This window comes from Xenopus laevis, chromosome 4L, assembly GCF_017654675.1.
Source record: "Xenopus laevis strain J_2021 chromosome 4L, Xenopus_laevis_v10.1, whole genome shotgun sequence".
Classification (NCBI taxonomy): domain Eukaryota; kingdom Metazoa; phylum Chordata; class Amphibia; order Anura; family Pipidae; genus Xenopus; species Xenopus laevis.
In genome coordinates, this window is record NC_054377.1 from 93689009 (window position 1) to 93716657 (window position 27649).

Here is a 27649-nt window from a genome sequence, read left to right on the forward strand (position 1 = left end):
TACACATTGCTAGTCTACCAATATCACTACAATAAGTTTGTCATAGGCCATAGGGCCAGATTCAATTCAGTGAGAAAAAAATCTCATGGTTTGGCACTTGAAAAGTCATGGGCGAGATTCAATTTCAGGAGAAAAAAACATTTCACCTATTTTGGGTCCAGTTAGACTTAATAGAGTCTTCACATGATAAACCGTAAGGTAAGTTTTTCTGAACTGAATTGCATCTCAAATTAAATCTCATCCATGACTTTTCAAGTAATAAACCAGTTCCTCACTGAATTGAATCTTGCACTTACTGATAGGTACAGGAACCAGTTTCAGCAGAAGGGAATGATAACCTTAGGCCAGAAACTTCTAAACTATGTAACTACCCCCTGGTGTGAAAGCAGAGGATGGAGGACCCAGTTTAAGATGGCCATAGACATGCAGATTATTAGGCTATATAGGACAAAACAACATCCATGCCAATCTTCCGACCTGCAACTAACCATTCAGATTAATATAAAGTAGTAAAGAAAACAAAGCACAGGATGCGCAGTCCATTAATTGACAGGCAGCAATTGTACGAAAGTTATATCCATCAAATAGTAGTGACAGTCTTCCATTGATATCATCAGATAGGCAGTTTTGTGTGATAATATCTTTGTGTCTATGGCCATCTTTATTTACAGCCCCACATATTCTTGCAAGGCTGAAATATGGTAGCATATTGCAAACATGAGTGAATTTACTATTATTGGTAATTAAGTCGCAATTCTGTGGGTTGATCCCCTTTTGTGAACGTTGTGAACTTGTGATCTGGATGCAGATGCTAAATTACATTACTGTGCCAACATGCCAACCAATCAGATATTTAATTTTCATTTTCTAACTAGTAGTAGTTCTAACTAATAGCTGAAATTCATTTTGATAAACAGACTGGCATTGCCTGTGCACATGGGAACCAGCTGTTAATAATTTAATAACCAAACAGTCCAGTTAGAACTTTAGTAGGAAACACTAGCTAAAATACAGCTCTGTAAAACTGCATAACATGCTTTTACATATTTAGTAAAAGGCACACTAAATATCAGATATTGACAGCGGGGTGCAACTTTATTTGCTTCTAGGGAAGACTTCCTGTTTAGCTGAACAGGAAGTTGCTGTTGCTCTGAGGGATTGAAACGTGGCACTGAGTCAGGTAAAAACAAAAGTGACCTTTTCATAACTGTATTATGCTTTTATACAGGAGCAGCACTTTAATGCATGTTATCCATTGTGAAGGAATTTATGATGATCCTACAAGTAAGGACCCTTTTTGCACTTTGCACACTGTGGGGTTATATCTCAATATTTTCTGAAATAAACTCAGACCAAATCCGCACATGTTTTTAGGCTTATTTATTAATATACTTTCCCGAAAATTTTGTTTGTGGGAAAAAAACCCCCAAAAATCTGGAAAAATACAAATTTTTCGGAATTTGCAACGGAAAACTTCGACTTTTTTAGGATTTTTGCCTGAAGACCCCAAAAACTTGGATTATTACACGGAACCCAGATCAAAAAAATCTTTGGGACTTCTCCCATTGACTTATATGCAACCTTGGCAGATCTAAGATGCTGGATTTCGGTTTCAGACTTTTTCCATCCTGAAAAATTCGTGATTTTTTTTCCACTGAAAAGTTTAGTAAATAACCCCCTGTGTGTTACATTGTAAATTAGGTCTATTTTCCCTGTTTATAACAAATATCATACAACGGGGCAGATTCATTTCAGTGAGAAAAAGTGATTTCATCGTTTATCACGTGAAAATTCATGGACGAGATTCAATTCCAGGAGAAAAAAAGTCCAATAGCGTTTTCAAGTGATAAACACTGAGATATGTTTTTCTGAATTGAATTGCATCTCAAATTGAATCTCGTCCATGGCTTTTCATGTGATTAAACTTTTTCTAACTGAATTGAATCTGGCCTAATATTTATTATATCATCAATGGGGATCACTGACCATGACAGTAAAAAAACATTTGCTACAATTGTATTTGTTATATTCAGAATGCTGTATCAGTAAAGAGGCTTACAGCAGCTTGTAGTAGAAAAGACTTTACTTAGCAAAGAACATGGCTGAACTGCCAACAAGTTGAGAGAAAGAAAAGGATAGACAAAGAGCAATTTCCAACAGAAGAGTTTGATTCATAACAGCTTTACATGTATAGCGCCATCTAATGATCGAACAGTAAATAAGAGTTTTGTTTATAGCTTATTTGTCTGTTCAGTCCCTCTCATATTCATCTCCAAGTCTCTCATTCAAATCCATGCCTGGTTGTTATAAATACAGTATATGAAAATTGGACCCTAGCAACCAGACAGCTGTTGAAAATCTAAACTGGAATGCTGCTGAAAAAAGCCTAAATTGTCCAAAAATCAGATTAAACATGAAGACCTATGACACCTTTTCCTATTTTTCCCTTTTACAAAGAACCCATCATTTTTATTTTAATTTGTAAAAGAATTGACATCCATTAAAATCAAAAACTGTTTCTTTAAATGTACTTTGGATACATTTTTCCTAATACACCAATATCTAAAATGATGCAAGGCTGCAAACTTGTGATGAATATTTCTTACTTATTCTTAATTTCTTATTTTTAATGGTTTCTACTTACACCCGCTATATGATTTTCAATTGACCTTATTTAAAAGTGAATGCTGGTCCTGTTCAAGGGTGAAAGGCAGTGCATTTCCATTCCTGTAATCATGACACAAGCTTCTAAACAATGATTAGGAAATGACCTTGGTGACACAACCATTTCAATTCAGCATATAAACACGTCTACCAGTTACTCAGTGTGCAAGGACTAAATGGGAAACCTGACACTAATGCAACTGTATAAAATATGTCCAGCGCTGTCATCTTATAAGCACCAGATTTATGAGGACCTTGCAAATTTAATATAGCACCAGTCTGTTAAACAAATGCATTGTGATAGCAAGATAAATGAATGCAAAAAGAGATTGAGAGGGAAAGAGGAGGTAGAGGGGGGAGGGAATGTTACAAGATTCTGTTAACAGCAGCCTTGTATCGTTACCTTCCTCCATCATTGCTGGGAAAAGAAATGTGATTATACTGCTTTACTCCTGAACTCAGGGAATAAATATGCACGTAATTAATTTAAACATTTAGTGGAACACAGTGAACAATATTTTGGAATCACCATAATGGAGAAAATAAAACTCCACTAGCGATGGGAAAGTGGATTTTCTAAATAATGAGTTCTTCAGTTGGTTGCAGAAGTAGCCCAGTCATTGAATCAAAAGCCCGTCATTTTCATTGGCTGATCAAATTAAAGAAGAGTATGATTGTATGTGCAGTATACTGAACATATATGATGCTTTTTCAAGTTGTTTTGAAAACCACAACATACTTTAGAATTCATCCTGATTTAGCATGGTACAAATTGGAACATTCGCTCTTTTGAATTGACTGAACATACAGATTGTTGGCCAGTTCAAGCTCTGATCCAGTCCTCTGGAATGAATCCGATTCAGAAAATAGATTAACCATCATGTCCAATTGGAATCTTCCCAATTACAAGGTTGTTCTGACCACCAAACAAAATTAACAGTTCAAGAAATCCGTGGCTTGGTTTAGATGTGGGAAACTGCACTCACATGACTTAAGGTGAATATTAAAAACTTTTTTACTTTTTTCAGTTTCCAATAATAAAAATTTGACATACCATTCCTAAGTCCTGTGAGTGTGGGACATATAAAGCACCTGTGGCCACCCCAACTTACATGAATAAACACATTAGGCACAGATATACGATAAGTCTCTACCCAATAAACTATGCCAAATGTTTTACTGAGCATTTATGGCTAAACTACATTGGAGATTTTGATCAAATTTTGTGGGTCAGATTTCATCTGATCTTGCCATGCGACACCATGCAATGAGGCGCAACACCATGCAATAGCACAAGATTTGTAGGATGCTACGAGATCTTATCCCCCACAGCTGGAATGTAATGTCAGATCAGATGAAATGGTGATGGTGTCTTTTGTTCATGCATCCAGCAGGCAGTGTATTTCAACGCGGAAAATCTTTCCTACACCATCAGTTTTGTATGCTGCATTCCCAACCAATAGGCATGTTGTGTCAAATGGCAAATCTGCCATTTATACATCAGATTTTTGTATCAGTCCCATTCTATTTTGATCCCTGCGACTACATCCGATTTGTTGGATACAGTTTGTCAATCCAACACCATCCCATCAAAAGCTCCCTTGTAATTTAGCCCTTATATACGGAAATACCTAAAATCCTGTCTATTTGTTGCTAGGAAGACTGATCTACTGGTCTACTGACTTAAAGGAACAGTAACACCAAAAAATTAAAGTAATAAAAATATAATGTACTGATTGTGCTGCACTCGTACAACGGGTGTGTTTGCTTCAGAAACTGTACTATAGTTTAAACAAGCTGCTGTGTAGCCATAGGGGCAGTCATTCAAAGCTTAAAAAAGAGAAAAGGCACAGGATACTCAACAGATAACAGATAAGCTCTGTAGTATGCAACGGGATTCATCAGAACTTATCTGTGATCCATTGTTTATCCTGTGCTTGAATGGCTGCCACCATAGCTGCACAGCAGCTTGTTTATTTGAACTATAATCATTTTCTGAAGCACAAAACACATCAGTTTTACAAGTGCAGGACAACAGTACATTATATTCTCATTCATTTTAAACACTTTGATTTTTTGGTGTTACTGTTACTTTAATACAAAAGATAAGAAAGTCTTGTGAAACTACTGATTATAACTGAGTTGCAGAATACATTTAAGTAGTATGGTTGTATCTTTTATATACGGTAGGTAGCTGTTTATCTAAACGTATTTATCAGAACTGTTTACCATTTACATTCTCAAATAAGCAATGGATCACTTAAATGTTCCCTATGTGGTTCATAAGGGTTTGGTAGTGACTTAATAAGGTGGTTTCTGTATCTCTGTTACTTTACTACTAATGACTGCTTTGGATTTGATCAATCTGCAGATGTACATGTGACCCCAGCCCTTCTATATTGCTAATAATGACCCAAATGGATGAGGCTTAGCTCTTATATCGCTCAAGCAGTGGTAAAATGCATTTTTGAGAATAGTAAGTATTTAAAATGGACCTCCGGCTAATCTCCTGATCACAGAAGTTAGGTATCTAGAATTTATGCAAACTTGAGTGTTTAATCATACCTGTCATTGTTAAAGGGCCAGTATACCACCGTTCAACATGAGTTCAATGAATAAAGCAGATAATTAGATTACCTGTGTTCATATAATTCTCCTGCATAATGGACAGATCTATGCACTTGTAATGTAGTTATCTACCTTGCAAGGACCAAACATGGAGTAGCTTTAATATCCCTGGTTGGCCTAGTTCTAAACATAAATTTTCTATTATTAAAGAAATAGGTAAAAAGCATGTTCCAAACAAGCCCTATTCTCTGAACGAATAATGAACAAAAGTGTCTCCTGCCCCATTAATGAAAGAAGGTATCATCTTTGGTCTGCCATGTTGCTCATATTAAATAGACTATTATCACACAATTTCGTCATTAATATGCGTGCTGGTGAACAAGGTACATGGTGAGATGTCAAAACAAGTTTGCTGCATCTGCACATAAATTACGTGCCTGGTTGGTCTAATCTTTTGAATCTCAAATGAGGACAGTGTAGCTCAATTTGAAACTGGAATAGTGGATAATAAAATAATGTAGTACAATACTTCTAAAGACCTTAGATCTGATAAAACTGGCTATGGAATGAGGTCTCTATAACTTTCAAATTTACTTTTAGTACAGTTATGCGATCCGATATCCAGATACCCATTATCCAGAAAATTCTGAATTACAGAAAGGTCATCTCCCATAGACTCCATTTTATACAAATAATCCAAATTTTAAAAAATGATCTTTTTCTCTGTAATAATAAAACAGTACCTTGTACTTGATCCAAACTAAGATTTAATTAATCCTTATTGGAAGCAACACCAGCCTATTGGGTTTATTTAATGTTTACATGATTTTCTAGTAGACTTAAGGTGCGAAGATCCATAGTCCAGAAAAACCCAGTTCCTGAGCATTCTGGATAACAGGTCCCATTCCTGTATGTTATAGAATACTATTCTTAGCAACATTTCAGTAGGTCTTTTTATTTTTTAGTTCATAAAAATGATTTGCCTTTCTCCCCTGCCACTCTCCAGCATGCAATTTAAAATCCTCTTTAATACCAGCCACATATTGAATCCACATCTTGCATGGCTAGCTAGTAGTCGGGCTGGGGAATTGGGGGCCCACCAGGGCTGCGACACCAATAATAATAAAAAAAGACCAACTGCACATTGTGTTAGAATAACACTACTTTACTTAATTATAAAAGTTAATTTAAAGCTGAGCAACCCCTTTAACTGAAAGCTGACTATAGTGTCAGATTAAAATTTCAATTAACACTTAAATATGTCAGCCACAGGCACCTTGTTTGAGTTGATGCTGCAATCTCATCCCAATTAACAGTATAAAGACTGTGATTCATTTACACATAGACATGCTGTAGTTTAAACTGATCTCCATGAAGTGGTGTGTAAAGGTTACTGAGGCAAAATTAGATAAAACAGAATGTTTGGCTCAGAAATGTGTACCAGACAGCAAGGCTTTCAATAGTAGCTGAAGAAACAAATGGTAAAAATTAACCTTCTCTGTAGCTTTATGACACTTTACTAAAGGGATGTATTGTACCTCTAGTATTGGGGTTCAGTATATATAACAACTTTTTAACTGAGGTTGCTATAAGAGTTACACAGGGACCTATACGGTAGAAAATACATTCATGTGCTGGAGCTAAACCCTGTTTTTTGGATACTATTCCTAAAGAGTAATTCTTCTTTAGATAGCGTCTGTAATGATAGTGTTATTAAGATAACATCCTAGATTCTTTCCACAGTGTAGCGTTAAAGACCCAATATTTCACAGATTTTGATATCAAAGGGACATTAATAGAGTGATCTATTATAGCCCCTTTATAAGGAAAGACATAATAGAATAATGCTTTGCTGGATAAGAAAATGGAGGAGCAGACAGCATAGATGAAGATGAATCAATGGGCAATGTACTCTGTTTTGTTGTAGCAATAAAGCTCAAGGGTGCATACTCTGAATGGAAAGTTGTTAGAGATATGATATTCTGAAGATTGGACTGGAGCTAGGGGACACTCTGCCACCTTTCCAGTAAAAGAGACACAAGCACACAGATATGATCCCAATAGGAATCTTTTAATAACGTATAGAAAATGCATTAAAAAAGGATCTATACATCAGCTAACAGCATCCAGGACAAGGGATACAAGATTGAATAAGGTGTTAACTCTATAATAGTCTCCTCTGTGATCTTCTGTGGGATAGTTGCTGCTTCACAAGTCACAAATATAAAATGGGGTACACTGGTCTCCATAAAGTGAATATTGTTTTGTTCATCCTGTTGCTTCTACATAGCGCACCCTTGTCAAGCAGACGCAAAGCATATTAGGTGTAGCATTCCATAGTTAAGAAAATAAAAAATACAGCGGTATGTGGAACATGCAAAATGCAGTATTTGGGATACTGGCATTCTTCATACCATGTGAATAGGAGTTGCTCAGGCACGGTGTGGATTAATGTGTCCACTGAAGGTACCGTATAGTCGGTGCTGTTAAACAAAGGTACAATACATTATACTGAAATGCTGGTCAATAAAATCATTCACTTTACAAAGATCAGAATGCCCCACTTGATTGTTGGCATGTGAATCTTGAGTGCACAGAGTCATCCACAGTGTAGCCAAACACCTGGCAGTAGTATGGTATTAAAGGGAAATTTAAATAAAACATTTTCACCAAATCCCTTTCTATCCTAAATGCAAATAGTCATCATAGGAGCTGAATGCCAACATATCCCTATCATGGATCAGTTTGAATAAAGAGCCCGATTACATTGAAGGAATAACATTTTTACAATTCAAAACAATTAGACATAAATTTTATTTTAAACCCAAAATTTGAATTTTAGGAAATATAACCAGAGGATTTAAGGGCATCCACATTTTCTGTAAGGCAGTTTGGGCCCTTTATTTCTTTGACCAATATTAAAAGAACAACTAGAATGAATTACTTGATCTTAATCAAATAATTCAGGCTACTGTCATGGATGCTGGCAGGAAATCTTTTAAAGGGTCCTGGGTTGCTGAGTATTCAGTGCTACATGTGTAATTCCATTCCACTTGCAATAGTCAGTTATTTACTGTGTACAAATCACTCTCCAATCATCAAAAGGAATTGGAGTTGCAAGAGGAAAAAGACAAAGTTTGGCACAGCAATTATTAAAGAGTTCACGATTCTCTAAAATTCAGAGAGTTGTGGATCTCATGGGCACTAAAACAGGTAATTTCATTGCTGGTTCCAACAAGGTTTATGTACACTGAAATTAACACTGTCTTAAACTCAGGGAGAAAGGAAAGAACAGAGGAGGTAAAGGTATTAGGGTGGGATAATTTAGTACCCATCAGGGCAGGGAAAGGTTTAAGAACTGCAACGAAAAGCAAATGTCAAAGGAAAAGTGATGTGCATAGGTGTGTTTGAAAGTGAAAAATAAGGTAAATGCAGGGCAAGTATGAGCTTGAGAGAACCATTTCTGTCCACTAACAGCGAGAAAGGAAGGTAGACAGTTGCAGGCTGTGGCTGTTTGGGGGAATAGAGCTAGGTTGGAAAGCAAGGAACAGGAAAACATTAGATAGATGTCTGCATGGAGGAGCCATGTGCTTGGCTGGTACAATTAGCTTAGAGCTGGAGGGACCGTTTCTTCAAGGTACGATGATTATATGGCCGCATCTTCATCTCCACAAAAGGAATGGAAAATTCATGACCTTTCCAGTGGTACCAGTTTATTCCCTAAGGAAAGAAATTGAGATAGGAAATTAAGATAAATAAATGAGGATGAAAGTAAAGTAATATATGTGCTGTACATTTTATCTGTAAATTCTTTATAGATTTTAATTGGGAAAACAGAGTCTTAAGGATCTAGTGTTTCTGGACTTTCAGGCACACGATTAGTATTTGTCTACATTAGTCATCAAGAATAGTCTTGCTTCATGCTTCAAGAATCCAATATAAATACAGTCATATGAAAAAGTTTGGAAACCCCTCTTAGCCTGCATAATAATTTACTCCACTTTCAACAAAAAAGATAACAGAGCTATCTCTTTAATTTCCCAGGAACATCTGCGTACTGGGGTGTCTTCTGAACAAATATTTTTAGTGAAGCAGTATTCAGTTGTGTGAAATTTAATCAAATGTGAAAAACTGGCTGTGCAACAATTTGGGTACCCTTGTAAGTTTGCTAATTTGAATGCATGTTATTGCTCAATATGTGTGTAGGGACCTATAGGATCTATTAGGCTCCTATAGAGTTAATCCCCTACCTTTGCTTAAGTTCTCTTTTCCCTTGTTATTGGGCCTAGCCCTTCTAACTGGTAAAGTGTAACATCTACACCTATTGGACAAAGAGTGTAATGACACTCCCCTGCCACACTGCTATATAGTGCTGTGTAGGGAGTGGCCTCTTCCTCTTTGGCTCCTGGTGTCTGTGCTGCTAGGTGTTTCCCATTGAGCCTGGGATCACCAAGGCCCCAGTAAGCCATTTACCCCAAAGGGACCTGTACCTTTGGTGCCGAAGTCAGGAACCAGGCAATCCCGTGAATGAGGATTAGCTATCATTAGGGCAGATCTGTAATAGTCTCTCTAGGAGAGAGAGATAGCCAGATTAAGGTAGTATGAGCAGTTCTGTGCTCCAACAAGGAGAATAGCAGGGAGTAGCCTCCCAAAGGCTTTTAAGGTGCCTTTAGTGTAGGGAACTCAGTGATAGGGAATTCAGTTTAGCAGAGCACTGCCTGACCCCTACTTGATTGATCCTGTTTCACATTGGTCGCTGGTCTTTGGGAGTGAGATATTCTTCCTACTGTTTGACTTGAGGAGTGACATCTGTACATGCTGCATCATCATCAATGCTATCCTTTCTCCTCTGTGATATGCTAACTCCTACTACAACTCCTGCGTGAGTAAACCTGTGGTCAATTGCCTTTGCATATTGTTGTGCTAATAAATCATCTCACTTGTTTTCACTATCTAAAGAACCTCCTGGCGTCCATTATTCTATTTTAACATTAATTAGCCTGTGGGTTGTAGTTTTACACCATCTTAAAGGGGAAGCTTCGATTTAGCGAAGGCTCCGCCCTGAGTGTAGTATCATAGTGTAACCCATGCTAATACACTAGCTGGACACCCTTTTTGGCGGGATAGGCCAAGAAAGCGTTACAGTTGCATTAGCTCATTAAGCCTTGAACTTCATAGGCAATTGTGTCCAATCTTGAGAAAAGGTATTTAAGGTGGCCAATTGCAAGTTGTGCTTCTGTTTGACTCTCCTCTGAAGAGTGACAGCATGGAATCCTCAAAGCAACTCTCAAAAGATCTGAAAACAAATATTGTTCAGTATCATGATTTAGGGGAAGGCTATCTCAGAGGTTTAAACTGTCAGTTTCAACTGTAAGGAATGTCATCAGGAAATGGAAGGCCACAGGCACAGTTGCTGTAAAACCCAGGTCTGGCAGGTCAAGAAAAATACAGGAGTGGCAATTGCGGAGGATTGTGAGAATGGTTACAGACAACCCAAAGGTCACCTCCAAAAATCTGGAAGAACATCTTGCTGCATATGGTGAATCTGTACATAGTTACAAATCAGCGCAATTTGCACAAATAACATCTGTATGGCAAGGTGATGACAAAGAAGCCCTTTCTGCACTCACACCACAAACAGAGTCACTTGTATGCAAAAGCTCATTTAGACAAGCCATAGTCGTTTTGGAACAAAGTGCTTTGGACTGATGAGACAAAAATTTAGTTTTTACATGGCGGAAGAAGAGCACCTGCTACCTATTTTCAAATTTGGTCGAGGTTCCATCATGCTGTGGGGCTGTGTGGCTAGTTGAGGGACTGGGGCCCTTGTTAAAGTTGAGGGTCAGATAAATTCAACCCAATATCAAGTGATCTTAGCTGGTGATCTTGTGCTTAGGTTAAAATCCGCACATTACTGAATTTGACCATAGTAAAAAGCCGTCTGTCGATAGCGACGGTCTCATTCACTAGCGAATTGACGCCTGCACCTGTTAGTGAATTGGTGATGTCCCTGTGGATGTGATTTCTGGTGAAAAGTCACCAGCGTTAGCCACTTCGCCCTTTAGTAAATCTGCCCCTTAGTATTGATGTAATATCTCTGTTGGGGTGCCCAAATTTATGCACCTGTCTAATTTTGTTATGATGCATATTGCATATTTTCTGTTAATCCAATAATCTTCTGAAATACTACTGTTTCCATAAGGCATGTTATATATTAAAAGGTAGTTACTACTTTGAAAGCTCAGCCAATGATGCTTTAAGAGGGGTTCCCAAACTTTTTCATACGACTGTAAATGGAGCTAAAACCAGCATTCAGTTAAGAAAAAATATGGCTTTAATAGTTTCTGGTAAGGGAGTGTGTGTTATGAAGCCTAAAATGTTATACACCTGGCTCAGAACTGGTTGTTTCTCTACCATTATGCCTTAATAAAATAACTTGATTACATTTTATCAATAACAGGTCCAATATTCATTCAATCTAATGTGTGCCTAAAAGTAAACAGTTGGGTGCAATGGTGTAGCCTGTAGTAGAGACTGATGGTTGAAGCAGCTGAATACCTCTTCATGTGGCTGTTTCCAGTAGCAAGGAATATTTATCTGCCTTCTGGAATACAGTTCTGTATGGAATACATTTGCATAAGTGAACAGTGTTTCTTATCACAAAAAGCAGTAAGTAAGGACATTGCCAGGGATATCAGCAATGAATTCCTAGTCGGCTGCCCAATGAATTGCTTTGTGGAAACTGTTGCTTCTCAAGGGAGCTGCCATTTTACATATGAAAATCAATAAATGCATATTTGACTGTATAGAGAAGTCTTTATAGATCTTGTTTGTATTTTTCTGCTCTAGCTTGGAGAGGTTATATTAATAATCATGGTGTGTGTATCTTAATCCTCCAGATAAATTAAAAAGATCTACAAAGTAATTATACTAAATTAAATAATTTAATGCTACAGGACACCATTGTCAATGGATTGTCAATTTAACACACACACACACACGTATTTTTAAAACTATAAAATATTTATAAGCTAACAGAAATGGGTTTTGACACTATGCCACATGCATGGACACTTCTTTTACATGGTCTGTATGTTTATTAACTATATGTTTATTAACTATATGAAAGTGTCAGTTCTAGAAACTGCTGTACTTTATAGTAACATTAATGTGTCAATATTCATGAACAAGCCCCTTTCAAGCTCAATATGCTCTTTGCTTGAGATGCTAGAAGCAACCATTTCAAAAACCCTTATTCTTTATTGCATTTACAAGTTTCAGATGGGGCAACTATCAAATTATTTAGCATGATAGTTCTAATGTCATGTTGCTGCCTCACAATAACAGCTGGTTGATATAATTCACAAAAAGTAGGCTTCCCATTTACATTATTGAAGTGTAGTGCCGGGTAGACCATATACTGAACCAGAGTTTCTCAGAGATTCACTTTGATTCTAAAAATGGGATCTCAAAAATGTGCATATCATTTAGGAACCCCTATCCCTAACCTGGGCTTGTGATTCTTGCATAATTAAAAATGGCTGGAGAACCCCAAAGCACCTCATCTCATTTAGTCAGGGCTACAGTTAAACTCTGGAGCTGCTTTTTCCTTTGTAAGTGTCACTTTCTTAGGGTATTGACTGCTGGGTACCGGTAGACTGCTTAATAAGTATGCCTGAGAATTAAAGTAGATTGGGAAACAAATACCAAAATTATACTAACTTTACCACTAACTGGGAAGTAGATTGGGAAACAAATACCAAAATTATACTAACTTTACCCTTTACACCTGAACTGGGAACTGGCACTACAGTGTCACACACTGTAACCTACAGCACTTTAATACCCCTCCAAATTGTATCCGTAAATTACCCTTCCATTTAGACCAGGCATGTCCAAAGTGTGGCCCAGGGGCCAATTGCTGCCCTTTTTCAAATTTACACCGTCCCTCAGCCTCCATCATAAGCACAGCACAGTGCGATCATGAATCCCATAGCAGTAATATTAAGGCACATTAGTGAAATGATCTGCCACTTGGTCTATACTGCTGCCTGTGTGCTGAAGGTGTTAGCAATAGACACGTACTGGCACATAGTGATGCACCACTCTCACATACTGTACTTCTTTAGGGCTGAAGGTGTCAATAGACGTACTGACGTGCCAGTACAGTAAACTAAAGAAGTATGGCGTCACTATGTGCCAGTACGTGTCTATTGCTAACACCTTCAGCACACAGGCAGCAGTATAGACCAAGTGGCAGATCATTTCACTAATGTGCCCAAATATTACTTCTACGATTACTCGGGTTCCTGTAATTTAATGTTAATGGTTCATAAAATGTCGGGCTGAATGGTCGGCTCCCACACATTTTAACCTCACCAAATCTGGCCCTCGTTGCAAAAAGTTTGGGCACCCCTGATTTTGACTGTAAGCCACACGGGGTAGGGTCATCAATTATTTTGTCTTCTTGACACTGAGCTCTGTATTTTAATTATATTTCATATTTATGTGAATTATATTGCTAATAATGCACTTATTGTTACGTATTAATGCAATGAACCCTTGTTTGTTGCTACTAAATAATTGTTTTGCTGTACAGTGCTTTGCCCTCAAGGAGCACTATACAAATAAAAATATACATACATACATACATACATACATACATACACTAATTGGAGAAAAATACATGGTCCCAATGACATCCAGTCTTGTCAAACACAGTAACGGACAATATTTCTGATATTTATGAACTTAAGTAAAATCTTGTGCTGCTGATATAACAAAGAGGTAACATGAACATTAGACAATTATAAACACGAGCCACAAATGTCATTATGGATTAATCATGCACCAATCATACCAGACTAATTTGATTAGCTTCTCTAGGGGTAAGTAATTCATTTGATGGGAGCAGCACAGTTGTTATGATACATTTAGATTTTGTTTTCGTTTGTGGTAATTTCTTTCATAACAAACTGATACACAATATAAGGTCAATAGGACTGAGGGAAAAAGCAGAGAGATGTCAAAATTCAAATTCCATTTGGTAGCTATAAGCACAGAACTGCTGAGGGCCTAGTACAGGTAGAGTGCAGATAATAATAAATACTGCAGTTATAAAATTAAGGCAAAACATTTTTCTACAGTAAGAAAAAGTGTAATCATGACAGATGATAAGGTTATGCATATAGATTTTAGAAACAAACAACTTATCCATGAAATGCATTTAAGCAGAGATGGAAAAGCATTTATGAATAATAGCAAATAATGAGCTTGACACTCAGCGTCTGACAAATGATGCAAGGGATGATAAGGTAATGAACAGAAAAAAAATAAGATTTGAAGGGACCCCTGTGCTTTCAAATTTTCTGCTGAAATGTACTTTGCAAATCAGTTTTATAGAATGATATGATAAAATAATGAGAATTGCTTCTGTAAGGCTATTTGAAAGTAGAATTCTGCTGCTCTTGAGGAAGAGCACATTGCTTTCCACTATCTCTATAGCATTGCTAATTTATACACATTTTGTCACAATTACTTTGGCACCAGCATGTCTTAAAAACATAAACTGGAACTTTATTGCCCTGAAATGCTGTCTCTCAGAGTTTTGCTATGCAAACAAAGGGGCAAATTCATTAAGTGCCGAAAATGCGCTAGCGACGCCTTTGTCGCACTTCGCCGGGCGAAGTTTCGCCAGGGCGCAGCTAATTCACTAAAATCTGAAGTTGCGCTCAGTAAGGTGAAAGGTAGCGAAGTTGTGCTAGCGTTATTTCGTCAAGCAAAGTGAAGTTACGCTAGCGATGCCTAATTTGCATATGGCGCCAAGTTAAAGTACAATGGACGTATATGTAGCAGCAAATACATTACATTACACAAGCCTGGGAAAGCTTCATAAAATAAAATAGAGTTGTTATTTTGCCTTATACATGTGCCCACTGTATAGTTTAGGTGCCATATGTTAGGAAATGTAGGGGGGAAGGAGTGTACCTCCAAAAAAATTTACGATAATTTTCAGCCTATCACCCTTAAAAAAGGAAAAGACACCAGCGTTTTTTGGGACTTTTCTTCAACTTATTTTGAAGCAAGCCCTATCTACTCTATTGTTAAGGCAAGTCTGGCGCAAGAGGTAACGTTCAGTAAAATGAGCAAGTTAGTGAATTAGCGTAGTTACGTCCCTTCGCCATAGCGCAACTTCGGCTGGCATAAGGGTGCGATGTAGCGCTAGAGTAGGTCCACTTCGCTAGCGAATTTATGCCAGCGCCCGTTAGTAAATCGGTGAATTAACGAAATGACGTCACGCTGGCGAATTTTCGTTAACGTTAGCCACTTCACCCTTTAGAAAATTTGTCCCTATATGTGCCCTTACTATTGCCATTATCATTTGGGTAACTAATGCCACTCTCCTCCTCCTTGGTGAAGCACTGCTCAAACTTTCTTACTCTTACAGCTACCTCATACTCCAAGAGTGCTGGGTATCTCTCCCTTACATCCACTGAGTTGCCCTCATTATTTGAGGACACTTTTTCTGAAGCCTTCTGTAATCAACAATTATCCATAGAGAAGTGTCAAAAGTGACTAAAGCTTGGAATCCCATTCTCTTTACAAACTAGTAGTACCCATAATTCACTTTTCACAGCTCCTCCTTCCAGGGCATCTCTATCCTAGATGAAAAATTATTAACACTCCCCCCTACATTGCAGTTTTAGAGGTAAATTTAAAGTCATGCCCCTAGACTGTCATGCTTTTTTCCTTCTTTTAAAATTATTTTTAAAAGGATTACAAAATATTAGAACAGCTGAGAGGGGTGACAACATAGGCTGGTTTAAAACAAGCAAGCCATGGAGATAATGTCAACCTAGGTAAGAATAAAAGAGCAATGTAATAAAACCTAGGGGAAAAGTAATAAGAAAATAATCTTCCTCTGAGCAAAAATAAAGAAATATTACAAGGGTAGTTCATCTTTAAAATTAACTTTCAGTATGTTGTGATATTCTGCAACAATATGTACTTGGTCTTTATTTTTGGTAGTTTTTAAATTATTAGTGTTTTTTCTTAGCATTTTGGGATTTCTTAACAGTTTGGGATTTCAGGAGTTTGCTAGTGTCCAATTTATCCTAGCAACCAGGCAGTGTTGTGACTGAAAGAAATAAAAAGAAATCTAATAAAAAAATAACAATAACAATGTAGCCTCACAGAGCAATATTTTTTTGGCTGCTGGGGTCAGTGACCCCCCTCTCCCTGAAAGATGGAAAGAGACAGAAAAAGATGACAAACAATTAAACAAAATATTTAAAACTTAAGATCAATCGAAAAGATGCTAAGATTAGGCCATTCTACAATATAGGAAAAGTTAACCACTTTATTCACCACCCTTTATTTACATGGAGTGTCATAGCCCTGGGTTTGCTCTGTGGTTTCCATATTGCATCCTGTTGGTTGAACATTATGTTACAATAAAGTGGTATGTTTTATTATCTCCTAATTAGAATTGTTGTAAAAAGTAATATGAAGGGTTCATATTTTGCAAAGTGTTTTCTAAGCACCTATATATAATAAAAAACGTATCTAAGATTATTGCAGCTAACAAGAAATATTATTTGCAACTACTGTATAGAAACACATTTTGACTGTACACAAGGGGGGTTATATATCAAAGTCAGAATTTATCTGCATATAATACACAAAAGCCATGAATATCCTGTAAATTATATCCTTATAAACGGTGAGTTCTGATGTCATCAGTTATAAACGGTGAGTTCTGATGTCATTTCTGTCACATCACTCACTGAAATTTGTGTATTATAATAAATAAAGTACCCCCAGTTGCAAAATATGAGGATATTAGAAGTTACCTCGGAGTTCCATGACCTGTATAAAAATACTCGGCCTTCGGCCTCGTATTTTTATATGGTCATGAAACTCCTCGGTAACTTATAATATCCTTATATTTTACAATAGGGGGTACTTTATTCACTATATTTTCTGCTACAAACTCCGATCAAATCCACTTGGTTTTTTGCGTTTATTTTTTATTACATTTTCCCAAAAATTTGCTTTGTGGGAAAAAATCAGATTTTCACGATTTTTCCAGGTTTTTCATCCGATTTTTGCCCGAAAATGTCAGGGTATTGCACGAAACCCAGCGAACATCAAAAAATCATTGGGTCTTCTCCCATTTACTTATATCTCAGGTCTGAGATGCTGGATTTTCTGATCCTGACTTTTCCATCCTCGGGGTTTAATAAATTCTGAAAAATTCGTGATTTTTTAAAAGTCCGATTTTTTTCATGATTTTTGCATTTGGGGTTTAGTAAATAACCCCCTTAGTCTTTTTATTAATGCCTGCCACTGGCCCTTTAACTAAAACCATAACTTACTGGTGCAGGGCGTTCTAGCTAACACTTTCGGAATGTTTTCCTCTTTAAGTGGGAAATATTAATCTTTATTTAACCTGCAGCCAAAATCTTTTCAATCACAATATCGACTTCGCTTTTCAAAACAATCATCTCTACTGGCAATCCTCTGCAATTGAGCTAATTGAGTTTTCAAGCATATGGTTGAGTGCTATCATTTATTGATTTACATTCCTGTTTTTATTCCAGTTTCATTTATGTGAAGGTCAGTTCCATGTTTATAAGCGGTCTTTATCATATTAACATCCAAACATAAAGAGATTTGACTATGAAAATAGCTGTAAATTCACTTTATAGTCTCACATTATTAACACAATCAATCAAAGTCGTTAAAATAAAAACTGCAGAAATGGGGTATGTTGTCAAGATCATATCAAATATTTAATCTTATTACCCTGAGAAACTTTCTTTTGATTACAGTGTGTAAAACTACTTTACTATGCGGATGCAATATTAGTTTTCAGCACTGTACTGAATCATTCATAATATTTCTTTCAGGCACAATTTCAAGTGTCATAATTTGACAGATGTGGATCGTATGAAGCTGTAATTAGAAAAATCCTCAAAATGAGAGACACATTACACATCCTAGTTTTACAGAATCGATTCTGTTTATTAACAGAAAATATCACAAAAATGACACAAAATCTCTTTGTAGGGCTACTGTTAGCTTTAGCATAGTGAATAAGCATCAGCTGAGATACTTGCTCATAAAAGCTGTAGCGAATGTACCGCCAGTAATGCTTACTTGCCTTTTGGGAAACGCTATGGTTCAAACTGGACATATTGGTTGGATGGGTAACCTCTAGCATGAATCTTTGGAGGATATTTGGTGATGACAGATAAACTCTCTTAAAGATCTTCCCCAAACAACCCCTAAACTTTCCAGACTAAGCTTAAAGTAAGGCACGTTTCAGGGGCTGCTGCCGCCTGAGGCAGATAAACAGATTTTTTTTATATTTAAGTTTGAAATCTGACATGGGCCTCGACATGTCAGTTTCCCAGGTGCCCCCAGTCCTGTAACTTGTGCTCTGATAAACTTCAGTCACTCTCTACTGCTGCACTGCAAGTTGGAGTGATATCAACCCCCCCCCCCTTTCCCCCCAGCAGCCCATCAGCAGAACAATGGATAGATAACCAGAAAACAGCTCTCTGACACAAGATAACAGCTCCCTGGTAGATATGAGAATAGCACTCAATAGTAAAAATACAAGTCCCACTGCGACTCCTTCAGTTACATTGAATAGGAGAAACAATAGCCTGTGTAAAAGCAGCTCCATCATGAAGTGATGGCTCTTTCTGAAAGCACAACCAGGCACAATGACCTGGGATCCCTACACACCAATATTACAACTAAACAAAAATACAGGAATACCATTTTATATATATATATATATATATATATATATATATATATATATATATATATATATATATATATATATATATATATATATATATATATATTTATTTATATATGTGTGAATTATTTGCAGTGTATACAGTGCAATTTAGAAATAAATGAACACCATAAAATCATGACAGAATCTCTTTTGATTCATATTTTGCCTTGATCTAATGGTGCATTTCCAACAACTTAAATATTTTCTAGAAAATAAATACAAATAAGGATGTATATACAGTAAGGGGCAGATTTATCAAGGGTCGAAGTGAATTCAAGGGAATTTTCAAAGTAAAAAAATTTGAAATTCAAAGTAATTTTTTGGATACTTCGACCATTGAATAGGATACTACAACTTCAAATTTACTTTGACTTCAATTCGCAGTAATAATCATTCGAAAATCGTACGTACCAAGATTGGAATACGATTGTACGATGAATAAATTCCTCCGACTTTGAATTCGAATGTCGGAGGATTCTATTCAATGGTCGAATTTCGAAGTATTTTCCACTTCGAAATTCGACCCTTGATAAATCTGCCCCTAAATGTATGCTGTTAACTTGAGCTATACTACACTACAGTTTGTAACTGTCTACAAATAGCTTCCAAAAATAACAAGATTTTAAGTGCACTTGTCCCAGAGGAAGACATTAAACCTATTTATATCAAGAAAAAGAGAATGTTATTGTTAAAGAGGGTAACAAATTGGTAAGTTAGGCAAACGGCAAGGACTTGCCAGCTAAATGGCAACTTAAGCGGGTTATTTATTAAAACACATTTTTTTTTCTCATATTTTACCAGAAACATACTTGACCTATCTCCCATCCAAGAATTTGGTTAATTTACTAAGAATTAAACAAAAAAAAAAGGATATAAAAAAACTTTAAAAATTCAAATATTTCATTTTTGAGTTTATATGCTTAAAAACTTGATTTTAACGAGTTTTTGAGAAAACACCCCAAAACACCAGAAAATCGCGAAGATCATCTTCAAATGGTGAAAGGCACCTCTGCCACTGACTTTTACATGAATTCGACAGGTTTTAGCTGGAGTATTTTTGGATTCTGATTTTTTGCTGCTTTGATGCACAATAAATAAATCCCTAAAAATGTGAGTTTTTTTCTCTCTATAAATCCAAGTTTTTAATGAAAAAAAATCTCAAATTTTTATAGAAAACAAAACTCAAATTTTATTAAATAGATCGCTCAATAAAGAAAATATCTATCAACTGAAAAAAACAAGTTTGTTAATTTATTCTGAGTAGAACTTTTAGTGGGAAATTAAGGGGCCGATTCACTAACTTCGAGTGAAGGATTCGAAGTAAAAAAACTTTGAATTTCGAACTATTCGAACTAAAAATCGTTCGACCATTCGATAGTCGAAGTACTGTCTCTTTAAGAAAAAACTTTGACCCCCTAGTTCGCCATCTAAAAGCTACCGAACTCAATGTTAGCCTATGGGGAAGTTCCCCATAGGCTTGGCTAACTTTTTTTGATCGCACTATTTGCGCTAAAATCCTTCGACTTCGATATTCGAAGTCGAAGGATTTTAATTCCCAGTCGAATATGGAGGGTTAATTAACCCTCCATATTCGACCCTTTGTGAATCGGCCCCTAAGTATTCTTATTTATAAGAATGAACTGACATTAGTATAGATAATAGTAATTAATATAAAACGTAAGTACGTTTCAGCAAAAGCGCGCCATAGTGTCATATGTTCAAATAAACATATGCTTTTTACTTAGAAGTCTTTGATAAGACTCCACTTTGAGTATGCAGCTTTCTACAGTATGGTATTTTATCAAAATGAAAAGGTGAAGCAAAGGGAAACATTAAGAGTTTTTCAACTGATGTTTTAATCAGGCAAAATAACATTCCCATGCTCTCTCACTTCTTTACTTATGTTGCCATAAGCAAAAATAAAATAATAATGAAGGATGTTCCTGCATAAAGTTCTAAATTCTCCTAAATAATATTAGTATATGGTCTTCCATAAAGTTGGACTAAACACAGCACACTCTATCTTGAAGATTTAAGGTTTGCTAACTCAGATAAAGCAAAGAAAATAAATAAATGATTATTAGCATCTGAAGGAAAAGAGCTTGTCATGTAGATTTCTTTTGTAGATTTTTAGCAAAAACACCCTGTGTGTCAGGTAATTCTTTTTCAAGTACTCTGAAGCCTTCAGAACCCTTGTGTTCTGAAGTAGCTGCAACTCTCCAAATTAAAGTGTACAAATAGCGAGGCTCTTGATTTTAAGATGTGTACCTTTGTGCATATATATATTTAGAGAGTCTGCAAGGAGCAGAGTGAGCATTTGACTTAGGGGCATATTTATCAAGGGTTGAATTTCGAATTTGAAAAACTTTGAAATACGAATTCAAAAAGACTAACGAAAATTAAGTTGAAGTTTTTTTTGGCCGAATAAGTCCGTATTTGGCCGAATTCGAAACGTACAAATCAAAGTAATAGCACATGTATTCGAATTCGAATTCCCAAAACAACCTTAGATTTGGAGTCCACCAATTGACTCCAAATAGGTTCTAGGAGGTCCCCCATAGGCTAAAACAGCAATTTGGCATGTTTTAGATGGTGAATGGTCGAAGTCGAATTTTTAAAGAGACAGTACATAAATCAAATTTTTTTCAAATTCGAATCGAATTTGGACTATTCCCTAGTCTAGGTACACAAAAATACCTTGAAATTCAAATTTTTTTAATTCAAAAATTCACCTCAACCTTTGATAAATCTGCCCTGAAAGTGATTGAGTGTCTGAAGAACTCAGAGAAAAGCCTGGAGACTCAGCAATCCCCCAAAGATGAGTTGTGAATAAAGGGGTGACCCCTTGTATATGTGTGTATATATAAAGAATATTTTGACAGCTCTCTCCACTCACTCCAGGGACTTCCATAAGTCACGTCTATTACACATATAATAATAATAATAATAATAATTGTCAGCTAAAAACATTTCAAGGTATAGTTTATTATTATGTATTCATGTAAAATCATTTAAAAAATACTTCAGCTGAATGTATCATGGCTTTTTTTTTCTTGTTTCTTTATCCTTTCTATTCTTTCTATCATTTATACTACTTGCCTTCTTTTAAACTATAATATATATTTTATTCCACATTTGATAATTTGAATAGTCCTCTTCCTTGCTTTGAAGCACACACTATTTATATCAGACATTAAAATGTGCTGCTTCCATCACATTTTCCCTCCATTTGCTAATAGCCTTTATCTTGGCAATGTCAGAATGCAGACAGATACCTGTAGCCTCTATGCAGTAAGTAAAAGAAAACACATTATGCTGGCAGGTAAATGAGATCCGGCGCAGGAAAAAAAAAACATTTTGAAATGTTATGTCTGTAGAAATGAGTAGCATAAAATTCTTCAATTTATTTTGCTCTCCAAAAACTAAAGTTGTACAGATTCTCTGTCGGAAGATAATTGTCTCTATCTAAAGTACTTTTTGAATTGTGTGTTCAAGAAACTATAAATCCAATTTGACTCTTCATGGATTCAGGGGCCTATTATCTCTCATGAAAAATAGAATTCTTCTGCCCAGCAATATTGTGCTTTGTGTAAAACTGTTTTATTCTCACCTGGCTGTGCCGGGATTCTCCATATTTGCCATTCAGGTTTGTGCGGTGACAGTTCTTATACCACCATGCTCCTTTATATGAAGAGGCACAATTTGTCACAGCAACATCATTGTCTCTATCTTTCGTAGAGAACGGCCGTCCCTGGTGGTAGGTGAGTGAATCACCTGTACAAAAATCAGATATAGGCGTGCATCAGTAAATAATATGTCAGCTTTATTCAGCTCTAATATAAATAAGAGTAAAATATCACTAGGGGTTACTTGGTGTAAAATGATATATAAATATACCTGATGTCCCATTGAAGTCCCCAATGCGCAGCTTGTATAAACTGCGGGCATCGCCAATGTTAAACTTATTATAATATGCATAAACTGCTTCTTGTCCATCTCGCATATCAATTCGAAGTTCATACCGCCCCTGAGAGGTCACCTGATGCAGAGTATCTAGTCCTGTGAAAATTGATATTAACAAACAAAAATATAAATAGTCAAAGGAGGGCAATAAACATATCCAGATACATAAAAGGAAAGTAGAGAACTTATGGAAGTCCCTGGAGTGAGTGGAAAGAGCTTTCAAAATATTCTTTGCTATATATTTGCACTGTGACTCACCCAGCCAAAACTCATCCTCTAGGTTACCAAAACCTGCACGATAATCTGCCCACAGGCGGAAAAAATCTGTCAATCCATTCTGGCGTCTTTGAAATACCTGTAAGGAAAAGTTTATGTTGTACTCATGGATACTAAACAGTTTAGGAACTGGAACAGACCAATTAGGACTCAGTTATATACACTGGGCAGATTTGCACAAGGGCAGTAAACCATTACATCCACAGCTAGCTGCAGGTTGAACAATTAAAGCAAACATATGATTGGTTGGTATGTGATACTGCCCAGGTGCAAATTTGTCCAGTGTTTATAAATAAGCCACTGACACAAACTGACAAAGATTTTTTTAAAAAAAGGCATTTAATGATGTGGGTCTTTACAGTTCCCCTCCAATGTTGGTTTTCCCACATAAGTTTAATGGAGAACTAACTACATTATGTTTTGGGTTTTTATACCAGCCCAAAGCAATGACAGCCTTTAAGCAGTAAAGTTATGTGCCTCTGAAGATGCCCCATTAGCTCCCCGTCTTCTTTTCTGCTGATTCACTGCACATGCTCTGTGCTAATGTCTGCTACTGAATTTAGGGTCCCACTCTACTACATGAAAGCACAGAAACCAGTGCAATTAGCATCAGAATTTAATAATCTGCCTTGTAGCATCATTTTATATTACTGACCAACCTCAGTTTCAATTTGATCATTTTGGACGACCCCTAAGCTTTACTTCTCAACAGCTGCTCAGAGCCCACTGAGCATGTGAGTGTCGCAGACACTTTCCAAGATGGTGACCCCCTGTGACAAGTTTGAAGTCCTGGATCATTGCTGCTATTGACAAGCTGAAACTTTCAGCCGGTGCCATAAAGTATATAAAATGTAGCATTTTTAGACATTTTCATAACATTTAGCCATTTTAGGATTTAGTTCTCCTTTAAGGACTACAATCCAAGGTGGAAACAACAGTAAAATTTGAACTGCAGTATAACAGTGAACTAAATTGAATTAATTTAATCCTATAACCCATTGTTAAAGTAATACTGACACTAAAAAATTTCTTTCAAAATATTAATCTACATTAAAATTAACCTATAGGTCACATTGATAGTTTTTTGTTGATCGTTCTGCTTTTGTTACTTGAAGTTCCTAAACCTGACTGTCTTGCCAACCTGACTGTCTCATCTCAGTCTGTTTCTAATGTTAACTGACTACTGTTGCACAAATATGGCAGCCCCCTCATAGAGGAACATGGGGGTAAGAACGGTAATGTAAAATCACCAGGCAAATACCTGATCAAATACTTATAAATAGCATTCAAAGATAATGTTAAGATGGATATAAATAAAAAGTTATTTTCTGGTGTCAGTATCTCTTTAATGTTGGCATGCTCAAATTCATTTTCATACAATGAGGAAGTACTTCACAAGTTCACATAAGGGCATATTTATTAAGACTCATTAAGATTGTTAAAATTCATGTTTTTGAGTAGAAAATATTGTGAATAAATGAATTCAGTAATTACTGTATGTTTTGTGCAGCAGTGCTTTTCTGGCATCTCAACAGGTAGCAGGTGGTGAGATCAACATTTTTAATTCCCTTGAGATTTTAATTTAATGATTCTCAAAAAGTCTTGGTGAAAAAAATGCAGAAGCAGCTGTGATGGTATGTTTATTGAGGAATGTACGAGATGATTAAGGTAAATAAATTCATGTTTTACTTGTTCAGCCCACCAAGACTTACAATCCAGCCTCCACCATCAGTAGTCATATCACAGTATACTGGCACACTTTGGCTCATGTCGCCATTTATATAAATATAATATACTCCACTCTGATTGTCTCCGTTCAGCATGTGCTGAGCACAGTCTTGCGGATTAGAAAACACTCTCCCTCCTGCAAAGGAACAACAAGGAAAGTGAGTTGAGTGTAGAAATCAATGAAATTACTCCAGTGTTAGACTGGGACACCAGGGGCCCACCAAAAAACCTTATATCGGGGGCCCACCAAAGAACCACAGAAGAGGGGCCCACTCTCAGTGCTATTATTCTTCCTCTGCTCACTTAACCTTTATCCTCCTAGTTTCTATTCTGTACATACTACAAACTATTATTCAATCTGTTTAGCCTCTATGGTCTCATAGAAATAAGGAATGTCTATGAAATAGACCAAACGTTTAGCAGCATGAGGGCCAACTGACACCTGGGCCCACCGGGAGTTTTCCTGGTATCTTGGTGGGCCCAGTCCGACACTGAATTACTCCATTGTAAAAAGTGGGTTATCTTGCCGTAAGACTTGTGTGCATAGAGTCAAGAACATCTAAATCAAGGGGATTACTTATTAAAGTGGCACACTATTTGGACCAAGTATCCCAAGATGGGGTGGCAGTGGGTCCCTGTTCCTAAAAGCTTCTAAGAGAACTTAAATGCAGTTGTATGCTTAGCTATTACATTACATTTACATACTATCCTCCTGTAGAATTTCTTCTGCCTATGATCTAAGTTCTACAAATTCCCTCCTGTGCTTACATGCCACATAAAAAGAATGCAGATTAGTATGCAGGGCATATTTATAAAATGGCTGTTTCAATGTGAAGATCCAGATCTAGAATCCCAGGACATTTTACACAAGATATTGATTGCAAAGTTTTCTTATAAATACCGTCCAAAAGACAACTAATAGAACATTTCCATATTCTGTTACATGAAGCTTGGAAGAAAACAGAGATTTCATAAACCAAAACAGAACTATTCAAATTGTTAGAGATGAAAGACTATATACTATTGCACTTTGAAGATAGCAGGTCAGCCAGATCAGGGAGCTCTTTCACTCTGTAGCTGTACATTTATATTGGAAGTTACAATATTCTTATTTATTTATGGAAACACAGATGGGATCCCATACTGATATTTATCCTTTTACCTCTTCTTTTTATTTTTCTACCTTCTTTCTCTTTTTTTATATCATTTTTCCCTGCTTGTCTTTCTCTGCTGCCTTTACACCCACAAACAGTAACTTATTTTATTACTGCTAAACTGCTAATAATCCCCATGCCCCATTTTTATTTTCCTACTTTCCCTTTATTGCTACCATTGCTCCCTCCGCCATCCTTACATGTATATATGGGATACAGCTACCCACTCAACTTCTCTCCTATTTTGGCATTTTATGCATTATGTTGTCCCACTCTTGTCATCTGCATTTTTCTTCTTATTACAGCTTCTTATTATCATCTTTTCTCATGTCTTTCTATATTGCCGCTTTTTAATTTGGTGCTTTTTCCACCATTTTCCCCTTTTATATGTGTCTACTTCTTTCACGTTTCTCTCTTCTTCCTTATTTTTCCTGGACTTGTCCTCCATTTTCTTCTGTTCTCCCTTTCTTTACTTAGTACTCCAATTCTTATAATATTCCACTCCCCCTCCATTTGTTTCCACTTTATTTTCTTATTTCATTTTCATCCCTTATATGCTCCTTCATTTCCTGATATCCCCTTTCCTATCTTCTATCTATTTCTCCCATTTCTTATCTCTCTTCTGATTTCCCTCTTGACTATACACTTTGGGGCACATTTACTATTGATCGAATATCGAGGGTTAATTAACCCTCGATATTCGACCTTCAAAGTAAAATCCTTCAACTTCGAATATCGAAGTCGAACGATTTACCGAATTTCCATCGATCGAACGATCGAAGGAAAAATCGTTCCAACGATTAAATCCTTTAAATCGAAGGATTCGAAGGATAGTAATCCATCGATCGAACGATTTTCCTTTGATCACAAATACCTAGGAAAGCCTATGGGGACCTTCCCCATAGGCTAACATTGGTGCTCAGTAGGTTTTAGGTGGTGAAGTAGGTGGTCGAAGTTGTTTTTAAAGAGACAGTACTTCGACTATCGAATGGTCAAATAGTCGAACGATTTTTAGTTCGAATCGTTCGATTCCAAGTCGAAGTCGTCAAAGTAGCCAATTCGATGGTCGAAGTAGCCAAAAAGATACTTTGAAAGTCGAAGTATTTTTTATACTGATCCTTCACTCGAGCTAAGGCAATGTGCACCTTTATCTTTCCTATACACTTTATCTTCTGTTGTCTCTCATTTCTTGCTTTCTTCTTGCCTTTTATCTTCCCCCATTATGTTCTCTTTTGTGTTACATATATCCCTTATCTATGTTTGCCTTATTTTTTTCTCCTGCTCCTTTTCTAATCTCTCATTCCTTTGCCTACATATTATTCCAACAGATAATTCCATTAATTATGTTCCCCCTTCATCCTTTATCATCATCATTATCGTCATCAGTTATTTATATACGGTAGAACCATTTATAAAACTATGCAGTGCTTTGCAATAATTTATATTAACAGTTATCTGCCCTACTTTACTTATCTGTTAC

The 27649-nt window shown here is 36.5% G+C and overlaps 1 protein-coding gene across 1 annotated transcript in view; it reads right to left on the bottom strand.

Annotated features, from left to right (window-relative positions):
• Positions 1-7284: 7284 nt before the first annotated feature.
• LOC108713537 (tenascin-R) overlaps positions 7285-27649 on the bottom strand; it is a 199830-nt gene continuing 179465 nt past the window's right edge. Inside the window, exons 18-22 of the mRNA XM_041590489.1 lie at positions 25000-25151; positions 23270-23366; positions 22946-23107; positions 22659-22822; positions 7285-8952 (exon numbers count right to left, since the gene is read on the bottom strand). Of these exons, the coding sequence (XP_041446423.1) occupies positions 8842-8952; positions 22659-22822; positions 22946-23107; positions 23270-23366; positions 25000-25151 (686 nt within the window). The 3' untranslated portion in view covers positions 7285-8841. The remainder of the gene's footprint in view (positions 8953-22658; positions 22823-22945; positions 23108-23269; positions 23367-24999; positions 25152-27649) is intronic.